Source organism: Orcinus orca, chromosome 13 (assembly GCF_937001465.1).
Source record: "Orcinus orca chromosome 13, mOrcOrc1.1, whole genome shotgun sequence".
Taxonomy (NCBI): domain Eukaryota; kingdom Metazoa; phylum Chordata; class Mammalia; order Artiodactyla; family Delphinidae; genus Orcinus; species Orcinus orca.
In genome coordinates, this window is record NC_064571.1 from 56556102 (window position 1) to 56569424 (window position 13323).

Sequence of the window (13323 nt, forward strand, 5' to 3'; positions counted from 1 at the left end):
CCAATTCTCCCCACCCCTTCCAACTTACATGTTATTTGGTCCAGTTGTTCAGATCTATCTTGCTTTTTTTAAAAAAAAAAAAAAAAAAAGGATTTGGGGAAAAGTAGAATGTCTTAATGATATTTTTTCTTTTTAATGTATTTTTTAGAATGTCTTAATGTTTAAAATCTAAAACTATGTGTCTTTGGTTTGTGACCCTTGGATTTTTATTTTTAAGCCCACTCCGTAGTTGAGTAAGATATTACCTTCTTTCTGGAACTTTGAATAATCATTTTTAAAGTTCTCATAATAATACTCAGTCTTTTTAGACTCAGTAATGAAGGAATCTTGTTCTTAGTGAGTAACTTCTATCTCAGCTTTGTTAGTAAAGTTCCAGAGTTTTTAATATTAATTTTTTCCTCCTTGATCTCAGGCAATGGTTGTATTAAATATTAAGAGAACCAACAATTTGTTACATCCTTCTAACCACTTCTTTTAATCCACTGTATCTTGCCCTTCCCCACATGGCTTTCTGATTGGTAATTCAATTTATATTTGGTCATCGTTACTATTGCCTGTGCCTGCAGCTGAGCCTTCAAAATAGCCCCCTGATGTTTTAGCCTGCAGTAAACTTCAGCAATATTTGATGGTGGTGAGGGAGGTTAAGATGACTTCTGTTGATATGTAGCTTTCTCACTGGATCTCATTTGGGCAAATCGTTTTTCAGGCTTAAAATTTCTCCATGCTTCAGGGCTATGTTCCCTGTTTTTAAAATGTGCATGTACATGCACACAACCTTCCTGCACATCTGTCACTGTTTAGTTTAATTGAAATAATAAACACGAACCTTGAAATAATAAACACAATACTTGACCAAAGAATGAATGGAGTGGGGAATTTAGCTTATGAAATAATAGGAGCTTGGAAAAAAATCTCTAAGTTAGGAAAAGTAACAATACTGAAAGAGTCTGAGGAAATGAAGGTAACATTTCTCAATTAACAATCGTAATATAACTAATCAGAACTCAACAAAAAATAGCTCTGTGTTACCATCCTTAGGTGGATGGATGAAGCCATTGGAGAGCCACTCTGTAGTCAGGGAACCTGATTTATTGGCACAAAATAGTCTAATGACCAATTAGTTGGGTATACAGCATATGTAATTTGATTTCAGTCTGGGTTTTATGCTTATCTTAGAATACTTACCCACTACCAGTGAGATAGCTTTGTGGATAGAAATTGGACTAATCTGTTTATAGAACAATAATTTGCTTCAGTGATCTTCTCAAGAAACACAAAGACTCACCAGCCATGGACTGGCCTGTTCATTTCTGTTACTTTTGGTAGGGACTCAAGCTATAGCACTTAGCATAGAAAAACCAAACCAAACAAACAAATACAAAAAAAACAACACCTCCCGCCTCTTTCCTGTCAGCCCCCCCCTTTTTTTAATGTCTACTATTTCTTTCCTTCGTTGTTTTTTTCTTTTAATAAATTTTATTTATTTATTTATTTTTGGCTGTGTTGGGTCTTCATTGCTGCACGCGGGCTTTCTCTAATTGTGGCGAGCGGGGGCTGCTCTTCTTTGCGGTGCGTGGGCTTCTCATTGCGGTGGCTTCTCTTGTTGTGGAGCACGGGCTCTAAGCACACGGGCTTCAGTAGTTGTGGCTCACGGGCTCTGGAGTGCAGGCTCAGTAGTTGTGGCGCACGGGCTTAGTTGCTCCGCAGCATGTGGGATCTTCCCGGACCAGGGCTCAAACCCGTGTCCCCTGCATTGGCAGGTGGATTCTTAACCACTGGGCCACCAGGGAAGCCCCTAATGCCTACTGTTTCTTGACTGTGAAGAGCAGGAACATCAGAGTGGTCTGATCCTCCCACACCCCCATCCTTAACCACTGCCTCCCTCCGAGTGTAGAGGAAAGAATATTGAGGTACCAGTTAAAACTGAGTGCTACCTACCAGCTCTGTTGATACTAGGAAAACCATGTAAATCTTTCTGGGCTGCTGTGTCATCTTTGATAAAATAAGAGAATACAGCTTTCTAAGGCCTTTTTAAATTCTGAGCATTCTACTCATGGTACAATACTGCTTTCTAGTTTCTGATTGGGAAAGTCTGGGGATTTCGGGTATGGAAGATGGAGGGAACTTGGATACATTTTTAGTAAACTTCCTTTAGAACTGGTAAACTGATCTCTTGGGAGACTTTTGTGGGTTAATAACATTTAGTGAGGCTTGCTTATGAAGAACCTTGAATCCCTTGAGTTCCAATTTTTATGATGTACTCAGAGACTAAAGACACTGTATATTTTGTATTAATTTGACATGGGAGTGAAATAAAACAAAAGAGCCTTCGGACAAAGAGGATGTCTGCTCTTCTAGTGGAGAGGCACTCACTAACCCAAGCAGGCTTGGAATTCCCCACGGCTGGGGCTGTTGAGTGCATGGAGCTGGCACAGCCAATCATGGACTGTTTCACTCAGGGACCTTGCCCTTTTCCTTGCTGCCCCCTGGATTGTGTGATGAGGAACCAAAACAAACAGCTAGAGTTCGTTGCATTGTTCTTGGGAGCCATGCATGGTTCCATTTTTACCTTTCAATTCCTTCATTATCATAAACACCAGCAACTCTGGAGTTTTGAAATCACTTCCTTGTGAAGTAATCTTTCCTTGCTGGGGAGTAGACAGAAGGTTCATTGAACAGTCAGAACTCTAGGTTAGGCTATTATTGTGTTTTTCTAGGCACAGTGACTTCACCATTGAGGAGCCTTACAGATTTTAGCCCTTCTTTTCTACACCTGGTTTTTCAATCATGTGCCTAACAGAAGGACAGCTAATATGCAGCAGCTGGCGTCAACACTAGTGGGTCCTTATTTATTTATTCAACAAGCGATTTCTTGAACATCTTCTATGTGCCTGTGTTAGAAACACTCTGACCATTGAGAGTACAATGTGGTAAGCCAGAGTTGCTGTGAACCTAGAGACATATGTTAGGATCTAAATTTGAAACATTTAACTCCATAGAACTAAGAGAGGCATGTGAAGACCTGAACAAGGGACTGCAGCTTGTGTGAGGCCATGATGAGGTGTTTTGGGGACAGTCACATCAGGAGCTTTGGGTACTTATATCATTTAGGGTCATTGCTTCCTCTCTTTGAAATAGTAACCCAGGTAATAATATCTCATTGAATTTCAAAGCATTTTTACAATGATTTTATTTTCATTCTTGGGCATTGAGAAATCAAGTGATTTGTCCATAGCCACTCAACTAGTTGGTGACAGAGCCAGCACTAGAATCCAAATGGTTTTTTTGAACTTCATTCTGCTTCAGAGTTAGCAGTTCAACACAAGCGTATCGATCACCTGCTTTATGTAAGAAATTGTGATAGGTAGGCATTATAGAGGGTAAAATATTGGTAAAACGTGGTTCTTGTTCTTAGAGGAATTTCTAGCCTAGCCTTTTAATCTTTGGTATTAGAGAAATCAATTAGATTACTTACAGGGCAGAAATGGAAGACCAAGAAAAAAGGCCGCTTACTGAGCTGTCTGTCCCGGTTTATGGGAAGAATGATTAATGCATTAACAAAATAAGCAAGGCAGGAAGAAGGGCCTGATCGGAGGCAGGATAATACTTTAGACATGTCAGGTTTGCGGTGGTGTTGGGAGGCTGCCTAAAGGGATAGCAGACAGTTGGAAATACAGGTCAAGAGATGGGGAGAGGGGTCAGAGTTGGAGATAGGGTGATCTGGGACTCCTCCAACTTTTTAGCACTGGAAGTCCAGCATTCTGGGAAACACTTCTGTCCCAGGCTGGCAGGGACACTGGTCACTCTTACTAGAGGTGTATATTTGAGAGTCACCCATACAGAGGAAATAGTTGAAGGCACAGGCCTGGTCTCCTAAAGAGCCTTAAGAGAGAAGGGAAATGATTATAGTCTGGGATTAAATGTTGTATTTGTTAGAATTCAGAAACATTGGTTCTTTGAAACATCTTTCTACCCCATGTTCACAACCATACAAACCTTGGTTAAACCATATATAAACTGGAACCCTCTACTGGGTTTTGAACCCTATCCTTGGTTTTTTTTCTCGAATATTGGGAAAAAATGATCTCTTGGGATAGTATTTAGGCTAACAGTTGATTTTGATTGGGGATTTCAGTAGAAAATATCTTCATATCAGTGCTATGACCTTGGTATGTGGAGATTCTGAATGTGTTCATACCTGTTTGAGGAAGCTAAGGAGTTGAGTCATCTGCTGGCTCTAATGGCGGCACCTATTGTCATTAGAAAGCACTTCTGTTTATACTTTCTTTTCCAGTTACTATATCCTCTTGGTTTGTCAGCCTGGTTTTTTAGAATGGTACACTTAATGGAGCTGGTAAGTCATAAGTTGTTCATTTATTCAGCAGATATTTATTGAGCTCCCTATTGGGATGCCAGGCCCCGTTCTGGGTGCTGGGAAATAAAGAAGTGGACAGGACAGAGTGTGTCTCTGATATCATGGATTTATATTTTAAAGGCTATCTACAAAATAATAAACTGTCAGATAACGATATGTATTTTGATGTGATAAAGTTTGGTAGTAAGGAAAAGTCTTTCTTTCCTCCTGCACTAAAGTAAGCCAAGGCTTGGATGCCAAGAAGCAGCAGCTTTCTAAGGGAAGAGCTTTACAAGCAATGGGAACAGTTAATGCAAAAAAGCCTTTGGTGTATTTAAACAACAGAATGATATAAGATAGTTGAATGAGGTTGTTCAAATACGTCGGGCTTTGTGAGCCAGGATCTTGCGCTTCCTGGAAATTTTTTTTTTTTTTTTTTTTTTTTCCTGAGAGCCTCCAACCAAATGGATAGAAAAATAAAAGGTATCTTGGGAATTGAACAGACATTAATATGTGTGGACCCTAATAAGTAGGTTTATGATGATCAACAAATAAAGTGTATATGTGTGTGTTATGAAGTTGCATAGAAGAGGGGAGAAGGGCTGGATGGGACAAACAAGAAGCGACATGAATATAAAATAAATAAAGTTTCTGTTCCCAGAAAGTGTGCTCTATCTCTCCAAGCTGCCTTTATCCTCCTCCTGACTCTTTTTCCACTTGTACCTGGAACCTTAGATCAGCTTGTTCAGTATCATCAGTGGATGGTTTCAGATTAGTGCCTGGAATATTTAAAGCATGTAACTTGTGAAAGCAAACACCTTTTTTTTACATTGTGGATAATTTTCTCTTTTAAATCTAAAAGATATGACTGCTCCAAGTATACGGGTATAGCCCCCCTCCCGACTCCAGTTTAAAATCAATAGTATGACCTGCTTTTTATGTTATAGGCAGCTAAAGCTTTGCTTTGCAAAACTTTGGACTTGGGTGAGTGAGAAAACTCGAATTCCTCATAACAGCACTAATATGGTAGAGGTTTAGAAGTGATATCTGAAATGATCAGATTATCTTTCTTCTACTTTCCCTGAAACCTCACCTTTTTTTTTTTTAATGTAGAAAGGTACATGTTTTTCAGTTTCCTGTTTTCATCCATATGAAGGAAGGAATACTCTTAGGTCTTTGTACTGTATATCAGACCAGTACTAATCATTCCCCCCTTGGTTGCCTGTGTATCATCCACTCTGATATGTGATATGCAGTGTTTTAGGTATCTAAGTGTGTTGTTCTGAATAGCCGGGCTAAGTGTTTGTTATTTTTGAAATTATTGTTTATAGCTGTTTTCATTCAGATGATGATGGTGATGACTGATGATGTTGAGCCTGAGTAAATACACATCATTTACTCTGTATCAAGGTTAGGGACAAATCCTGGTTTTGTTCCAAAAACACTCATTTTTTCCTTCGCATTATTCAGAATTATTTAAATAATTAGCAAATGAAAAATAAGGAACCATGGTAAGGTAAAAGTTTATTAACTGTCAGTAAATAAGTAGCTTTGTTTTTATTGACATTTACTTTTCTGTACCCGATAACTTATTTATTTGAATGAATTTTCATTTGGACTTGCTTTTAAACCTAACAAAGTAAAAGTGTGTTTAGGGGAAAGGGAAAGAATTTACTTCCTTCTTGTGCTAAAACAAACAAACAAAAAACCCTTAGTGATAACAGCTTGGTAAGTAAATTATTATTTGGGAAATGAAGATATTGGTAGAGGCTTAACCTTTACTCAGTTGAGGTTACACATAATTAATTTCCTGGCAATTGAGTTTTGATAATTTTCTGGGAATTTTGCTTCATATATCGGCTTTAAATGTATTTCACATTTAAAATGTGAAATTAGTTGCTTTGTGTTTGAAGGTGACGTAATTTCTTTAGGCCAGCGATGAGTCATTCAGTTAATGTAAGAAAACAGTTTATTAACAGTAATAAATGTCCCCAGTCATCTAAGGGAGTTGAGTGTGACACAGTTTACCTCAAGTCAGTCACAAGTAGGTTGTCTGCTGAGTGGATTTTCTGTAGGATACTTTGATTCTCCAGCTAGCTTTCTGTCCATATCACAGTTTGTTTCAAAACTATTTTAACCCCTACTCTGATGGTGGATATTCAGGGACTGAAATCAATTTGAACGGTAACCTGACTAAAACGTGATTAGGAAGGCAGTCCTTAAAAACAATATACTCTGGTAATGCATTCTAGATCCATAGGAACCTCCTTCCTGAATTGTGTGTAATTTGGAATTTTTATTCTACTGCTTCTTTCCTAGGCCACAGCATAGTGCCAAGCAACTACTAGGTACTTAATAGATCTTTTTTCCAAATGACTGAATGAAACCTACTGAAGCAAATAGTAAGAGAGTTGATAATACCTCTATCATGAACCAGATCAAACCAAATGTATATCTGAGCATTTAGGACAGGCACCTTGAAATAATGCCTTTAATTTATTAATAGCAAGAGCTTTGGTGTCAATCTACATTTTTATTCTCTCTCTGTCACTTGTTAGTTGTATATAACCTTGGGTAAATTATTTAATTTCTCTCCCCGCCATCTCTTTTTGCTAGATTAAAAATAGTGTGAAAGTTATTCCTTCATTTAGCTCTTGAGTATCTAAGCAGTTATTTTAATGTTTTTGTCAGACTGCTCCATAAAATTAAGCTTCATGTAGAGTGAATTTATGTTCTAATTACTGATTTTTTTAGATGTCTTTTTTAATAAAAACCTTATTTCTGTTTTGAATTTTGGTTTGTTGGCTATGATTGGGAGGCTTTTTAGTTAGTTTGTTTTATTTATTTCTCTCTCTCTAGGCTCATTCCTTTCTAGCAGAGGAACTAGATTAAATAGTGGCATTTTGGATCTTCCATCCACAGTGATACTGGGGATATCACAGATCTGGTCACCTAGTTAGTAATCAGCCTGGTTGATAGAGTCTCCCTTGGACCCATGGCTTTTCCTACTGCTTTAGCCCCAAGCAGCTCTGGCAGTAGCCTTTACAACCTTTCATGGGAGAGGGAGCCACTGAAATTCCCTGTTTCCTAGGAGGTAGGCAAGTTACCCCACAGGAACTGACTTCCTGGCCATTACTTCTGCTTCTAGAGCTAGAACCCAGCAGATCTCCGGTATCAGCTGTTGACTTAAACCAAATAGACTGCCAGTTATTTCTCCAGCAAAAATGGGTTTATTCCAGATCAACAAAGAACTGCAATTTGCAAAGTGAACAACCTTACTAGAACAGAAGGTCTGCATAGGAATTTGGAAGAATTTTTAAGGTTAGATTCAAGTAGGAGGGCTGGAGCCAGGACATAGGGGACCTTTCTAACTGGAAGATTTGATCAAGATGGAAAATGAGTTAGCTCAAGATTTCTTAATAGTCAAGAGCCATTGTAAGTTCAGGCAAGGAAGAGTGATGCCTGGCGAGGTGGCCCACTCTGATCCCAAACCTGCCTGCCTTCTCAGATTGGCTGATTTTGCTAGAACCTCTGTGTGCCAGCTCAGGGAGTCCCGGGAATGGCGTTGAGGAGGAGGAGCATTACTGAACTAGTATTTGTTGTCCTAGTATTTCATTGAGTATCCCCATCTCCTGCAGTTCCTTTTCCCCTTTCGTTTTTCTTACATAGTGAATTCCTACAGGAATACTTAACCTTCATCTGAAGCATTATCTGTAAGCCAGTCCTTCACTGCCAGTGGTCCTGTGGTGGGGAAGAAAATATAAGTAAATGAAATCCACAGATAACCTTAGATCAAGTAGTCTTCTTTTTTCACCTCTGTGACTCCAGCTTTTTCTTGCATGGTTAGATCACAGAAAGGTGGCTTTGCTTTAATTCTCTTTTTTTTTTTCTCTGCTCACCCATTGTGGTGTAAATTAACCCAAATGTACTTAAAAGACCATGAAAAATGAGCAAAAAAAGCAGTAATCCATAACTGTATCATTAGCACTTAAATAACAACTCCTAGGGATTTAGATTTCAGCTTTTGACTGGGCAACTGTGTGAGGATTATACCACATTGGCAATATTAGTAGTAAACTAGAGAAATTATTCTATGAAACAGATGCATTTATCATAATTTTTAAAAGATACAAACCCAGTGACTGGGAAATAACTTCAGTAATGTAAGTAACGTAAGTGTGGGAGGATTATTTTTATTATAAAAAATTCAAACATAGAAATGGATTTTTATTATGAAAAATTTCAAACATAAATTACAAACATATAAAGCGTATTAAAATTTCAAACATATATACACACACACACGTATATGTGTATGTGTGTGTGTGTGTGTGTATATATATATATAGAGAGAGAGAGAGAGAGAGAGAATAATGTAATGAACCACCTTGCCAACTGCTTGGCAAGGCAAGCAGTTGCCTTGCCACACTTGCTTCATCTATCCCTTTCATTGTCCTTTGCTGAAGTGTTACAAAGTGCATCCCTGAAATGTTATTTTTACTCCTATGCACCTCAGTGTGCCTCTCTAAAAAATACTTTCTTCCATGTCCCCAGTGCCATTGGCACATCCTATAAATAATTCCTTGGTGTCATATAATATCTAATATATACATAACTATCTGTATTATTTCAAAGTATCTTTTTTTACATTTGTTTTTTTCAAGTTGGAATCTAAACAAGGTTCACACTTTGCATTTGGTTGTTCTGCCTTTGAATCTCTTTTAATTTTGTGGTTCAGTCTGTTGATGGCTGGTTTTTATGGCTGAGGGAGCTGAGGGGGAAGAAGCAGGAACAAGGTGATAGACTTTAAGCCAGGCTAAAAGAAAACCTTTAAAATCACAGGGCCTGCTGGGAGTAGGGAGATTTGGTTGTAACATTTATGGCTGAAATAATGTTTTTTAGGCCCATGTCAAACTTTAAAAAATTCCTCCTTCAAAGTAGTATTATTTATGTATATTTTGTTCTATATAAGACATAAACAACTAAATTTGAGTTGCTATTTGGAATGTTAGTCAGAAACTGAAGTTGTCTATCTTAACACCAAACTAAAATAAAGAAAAAAAAGTCCCCACCAGAAACTAACACAACATTGTAAATCAATGATACTTCAATTAAAAAAAAACAAAAAACCCACATGTTTTTAAGAGCTCTAATTCTCTCTACAAATTAGAAATCAGTTATCTTGCTGAAGACTGTCTTCTTCAATTTAAAAAAGAGAGTATTTTTCCTTTGGACTTTACCTCTTTATTTTCGTATTAATTTTAGTTAAATCCAATTATGATCCTTCTAAAATAATTGTGCCTGTCTAACATTAAATATGCTATTTCTTAGGATAATGTTATATAACTATATATTAGGGCATAAGATGAAAAATTTTTTAAAAGTCACATGTTTTTAAGCACTCTAGAATAACAGTTAACATAGTACAGCAGAATCTTACTAACAGTAATGTCCAAATAACTTTAAAATGTTTAAGGTTCTTTCCAAATAGCTTGCTTTATGAATTCTCCATAGGATGTGGATGAAAATTTTATTTGTGATAGGCCACACTTGAGAAAGCTAAAATGATTACTAAAATACACTTTCAAAAATGTGTATATGAATATGTATAATCTCTGTAACTGTAGAATATAAACTACAGTAAACTATAAGGTTATGTTCTGCTTGTTGGAAATCTTGAATTTTGCAATATAGAACATTGGTGAGAGTTTGATTAACCTTCAGAACATTTTGGGCGTGGGTGCAGGCCTAGGTATTAAAGCTCATTTGCACACAAGACACATGCTCTTCATGCTTTTGTAAGAAATGGAATCTATAATAGCTACAAATGCTAAGACCCATCATAAAGAAGAAAGTAGGTGAAAAGTGGAAAGTGAGACATTTTTTAGTTTCCCTCCCTCTGAATGTAAGGATGTTTATTCTTTCCTAACAGTGTTAATGTATATCGATAGTTTATGCTTTTACTTTTTGGTACCTGATAATGCCAAATGTTTGCTTTATATATGCCTTTTAGGTGCCCTGATTTGAGTCTGCAGAAGCTACCGGAAGAGTGGTTATGGAATGTTTTAGAGGAAATCAGATGCAGTGATCCTTCATCTAAACTCTGTGCTACAAGACGCAGCGCTGGAATTCCTTTCTACATACAGGTAGATACTTATCTACAGGATCATAGCTGGGGGCTTTGTTTGTTTGTTTTTGGTCTTTTGATAATAGTGTATTCTAACCCCCCTGACATATAAGTGAGCATATTGCATAAGGGACATTTCTGTCTTCTCTATAGTACATTTCACAAGTACTATAGCATTTGTGATTTTGTTTTAATGTGCGGACAGTGTGTTCCTGTGACAGATCTCTTCTTGGAACAAACCCTCTAAGAGGTCAGTCTTGTAATATGAACAGAGGGTGGTAGAGATTTCCGCCTGTGTGTGAAGTAGGAAGACATTGCTGTGGTGCATTCATTGCTCACTTCCAGGAAGTGCGCATGCTGCCCTTTATTTTTTTTCTCAGTTAGAAAAAATATTCTTCCTTTCATGTCAAAGACCCTTAAGACTGTAGGCAACCAGCGTTAACAATTTCTTTTGAATCTTTCTATAAAATATCCATGCATAAAATAATCCTAATCCTAATAGTAGCTAACTTTTATAAGTGGTTATTTCACATATGTTATCTCATTTAATCCAATGAGGTAGGTCCTATGATCATCCGTATATTGTGGATGAAGAAACTGGGCCTTAGAAAAGTTAGGTAAGTGATTTGCTGATGGCCACAAGGATAGTAAGAGCAGCACTAAGAATTGAGCCCAGGCACCCTGCTGTGTGTGTGTGTGTGTGTGTGTGTGTGTGTGTGTGTGCGTTTTCTTTATTAACACAGATGAAAGCATACTCCACACAAGAGACTGTTTTGTCTCTTGCTTTTTTTCACTTAATGTTATACCTTAAAGATTGCTTCATATCAGCATACTCAGATATTGCTACTCGATAAGAAAATATTTTATTTCCACAGTGTTGAAATTAAGAGGCTGTCACCATTATGAATCCAAAGAATAAAAACCAAGTCTTCACGATACTAAATCAGACCCGACCTGAATGATCTTTGTTTAATATTCAGGAAGATAAAATCTAGGAATGGGGTGATATAAAAAAAGCAATGAAAATAAGTGAAATGAAGTCTGTTTTTTAGTGCCCCAACATGTTTTCTTTCCCTTTCTTATGCCTCCCTCAAATTCGCAGAGTCATGATTTTTATGACAACGGGCACCAGTCGTGGAGGTTGATTTGGCATAGAGATCACCGAGGTGGTTCTGCTGGGTAGATTTTGGTGACCTTCAGAAATCGACTCCTCTCTGATCTGACCCGTTCTGGACCAGTGTGGGTCATTCTCCTGCCTCTGATTCATTCTGACCTAGTGTGTTTTTGCCTCATATGTCTGTCTGAGGACATGTGTTAATGCAACAGCAAGGTTTGGTTGCATCTTTGTGCTGTGTGCCTCCATCTCTGGTTCCCAACTGGTACTACATATTGGTTATAGTGATAGAGGGGTCAGAACTGCACCTTCTTAGCCCAGCCTTGGGAAGAATGTCATAACTATGCACAGCTCTTGGGGAAAAAGAACTATCGTTCCTAGGAGACACATTAGTAATCATATATAGATTTCTTATTTATTTTAGTTGAATAAAATCTAAATTATCGGAAAAATCTGCTCAGAGAGGCCCCATTTTTCCTAGCATAACTTACCAATAAAGTAATATTCTTGTTCTGGTGGAAACCTCTGCTTGGTGTTAGCTATGGAGAAAAACTCCCCATTACTCCCAGTCCTACACAGCTGCTAATCTATTTTCTGTCTCTGTCTCTGTATAAATGGAATCATATAATATCTTTGTGTCCTCTTTCACTTAGCATCATGTTTCAAGGCTCATCCGTATTGTAACATGTTTCACTACTTCATTCCTTTCTATTGCTTCAAGTGGTTTGATATTCCTATTTTTATGTTTATTGAATATTGGCAAAATGTTAGACACAAAATAAATAAGCACCTCTTGAATATTCAAATATAGGACCCACTTTGAAGTTTGTAGTATTTCCTTTTGTCCCATGGAGTTTCCAGTGCTACAGTTTGATAGTCCTCCAGGTAGACTCTTGTGAAGAATTAAATAACTGATCAATCTCCAGGGAGTTTCCAAATCCTTACAAGAAATTTAATCCAGAGGTTTTTTGTTTTTCAAGTGAAGAGAAGTTTCTTGTTGGATAAATTTGTTATTAAAACTGACGTGCTTATTGTGTCTGAGACCTGCTACCCAGTTATGGTCTTAGAAGAGATGTCAACAAGAGCCATTTTCAACCTCTTAGAATTACATAATTAATAAGCAAACTGGAGGTGACCTTAGAGATGCTGTGATATCACCACCTAATTTTACAGATGAAGAATCTGAGGGATGGAGAGGTTAAGCTGCTTGCCCGAGGCCACGTGGCTTAATTAACTTGCTTAACACCACATGTTTTTATAAAGGGGATTTTGCATTGGGGAATCAATTCTGGGAAGTAGCAAACAGGTGTATATAAAATAATAGTCCTGATAATTTCTGTCTTGTTTTTCCATAGGCATTGTTGGCATCTGAACCTAAGAAAGGCAAAATGGATTTGTTGAAAATAACTATGAAAGAGTTAATCTCTTTGGCTGGACCTACAGATGACTCACAGAGCACAGTCCCTAAGGTAATAATGGAAATATACAAACCCTGCTAGGAAGGCGGTGGTTTTAAATGTTTGCTGTACTTAAAAAGAAAAAAAAAAAATCTGCTGAAGGTACAGAACTCTTGAGGATAAGACAGACATTTGAAGCTTATTCAGAGGGGTTTTGTTTTGGTTTGGTTTTTCCAGTCCACAAAATAAACCATTGCTTTAGTTGTTATAGATTGACCAAGATGATCTGTTTTTAAACTGTGGTGAAAACATTCAATTTAGACAAGATATT

General features: G+C 37.4%; 1 protein-coding gene across 3 annotated transcripts in view; it reads left to right on the forward strand.

The window, feature by feature from the left end:
• Positions 1-13323, forward strand: part of THADA (THADA armadillo repeat containing) — a 314026-nt gene that overhangs the window by 69409 nt on the left and 231294 nt on the right. For all 3 annotated transcript variants that reach the window (XM_033419175.2, XM_033419174.2, XM_033419176.2), the window contains 2 exons: positions 10368-10500; positions 12951-13064. In XM_033419175.2, the coding sequence (XP_033275066.2) occupies positions 10368-10500; positions 12951-13064 (247 nt within the window). The remainder of the gene's footprint in view (positions 1-10367; positions 10501-12950; positions 13065-13323) is intronic.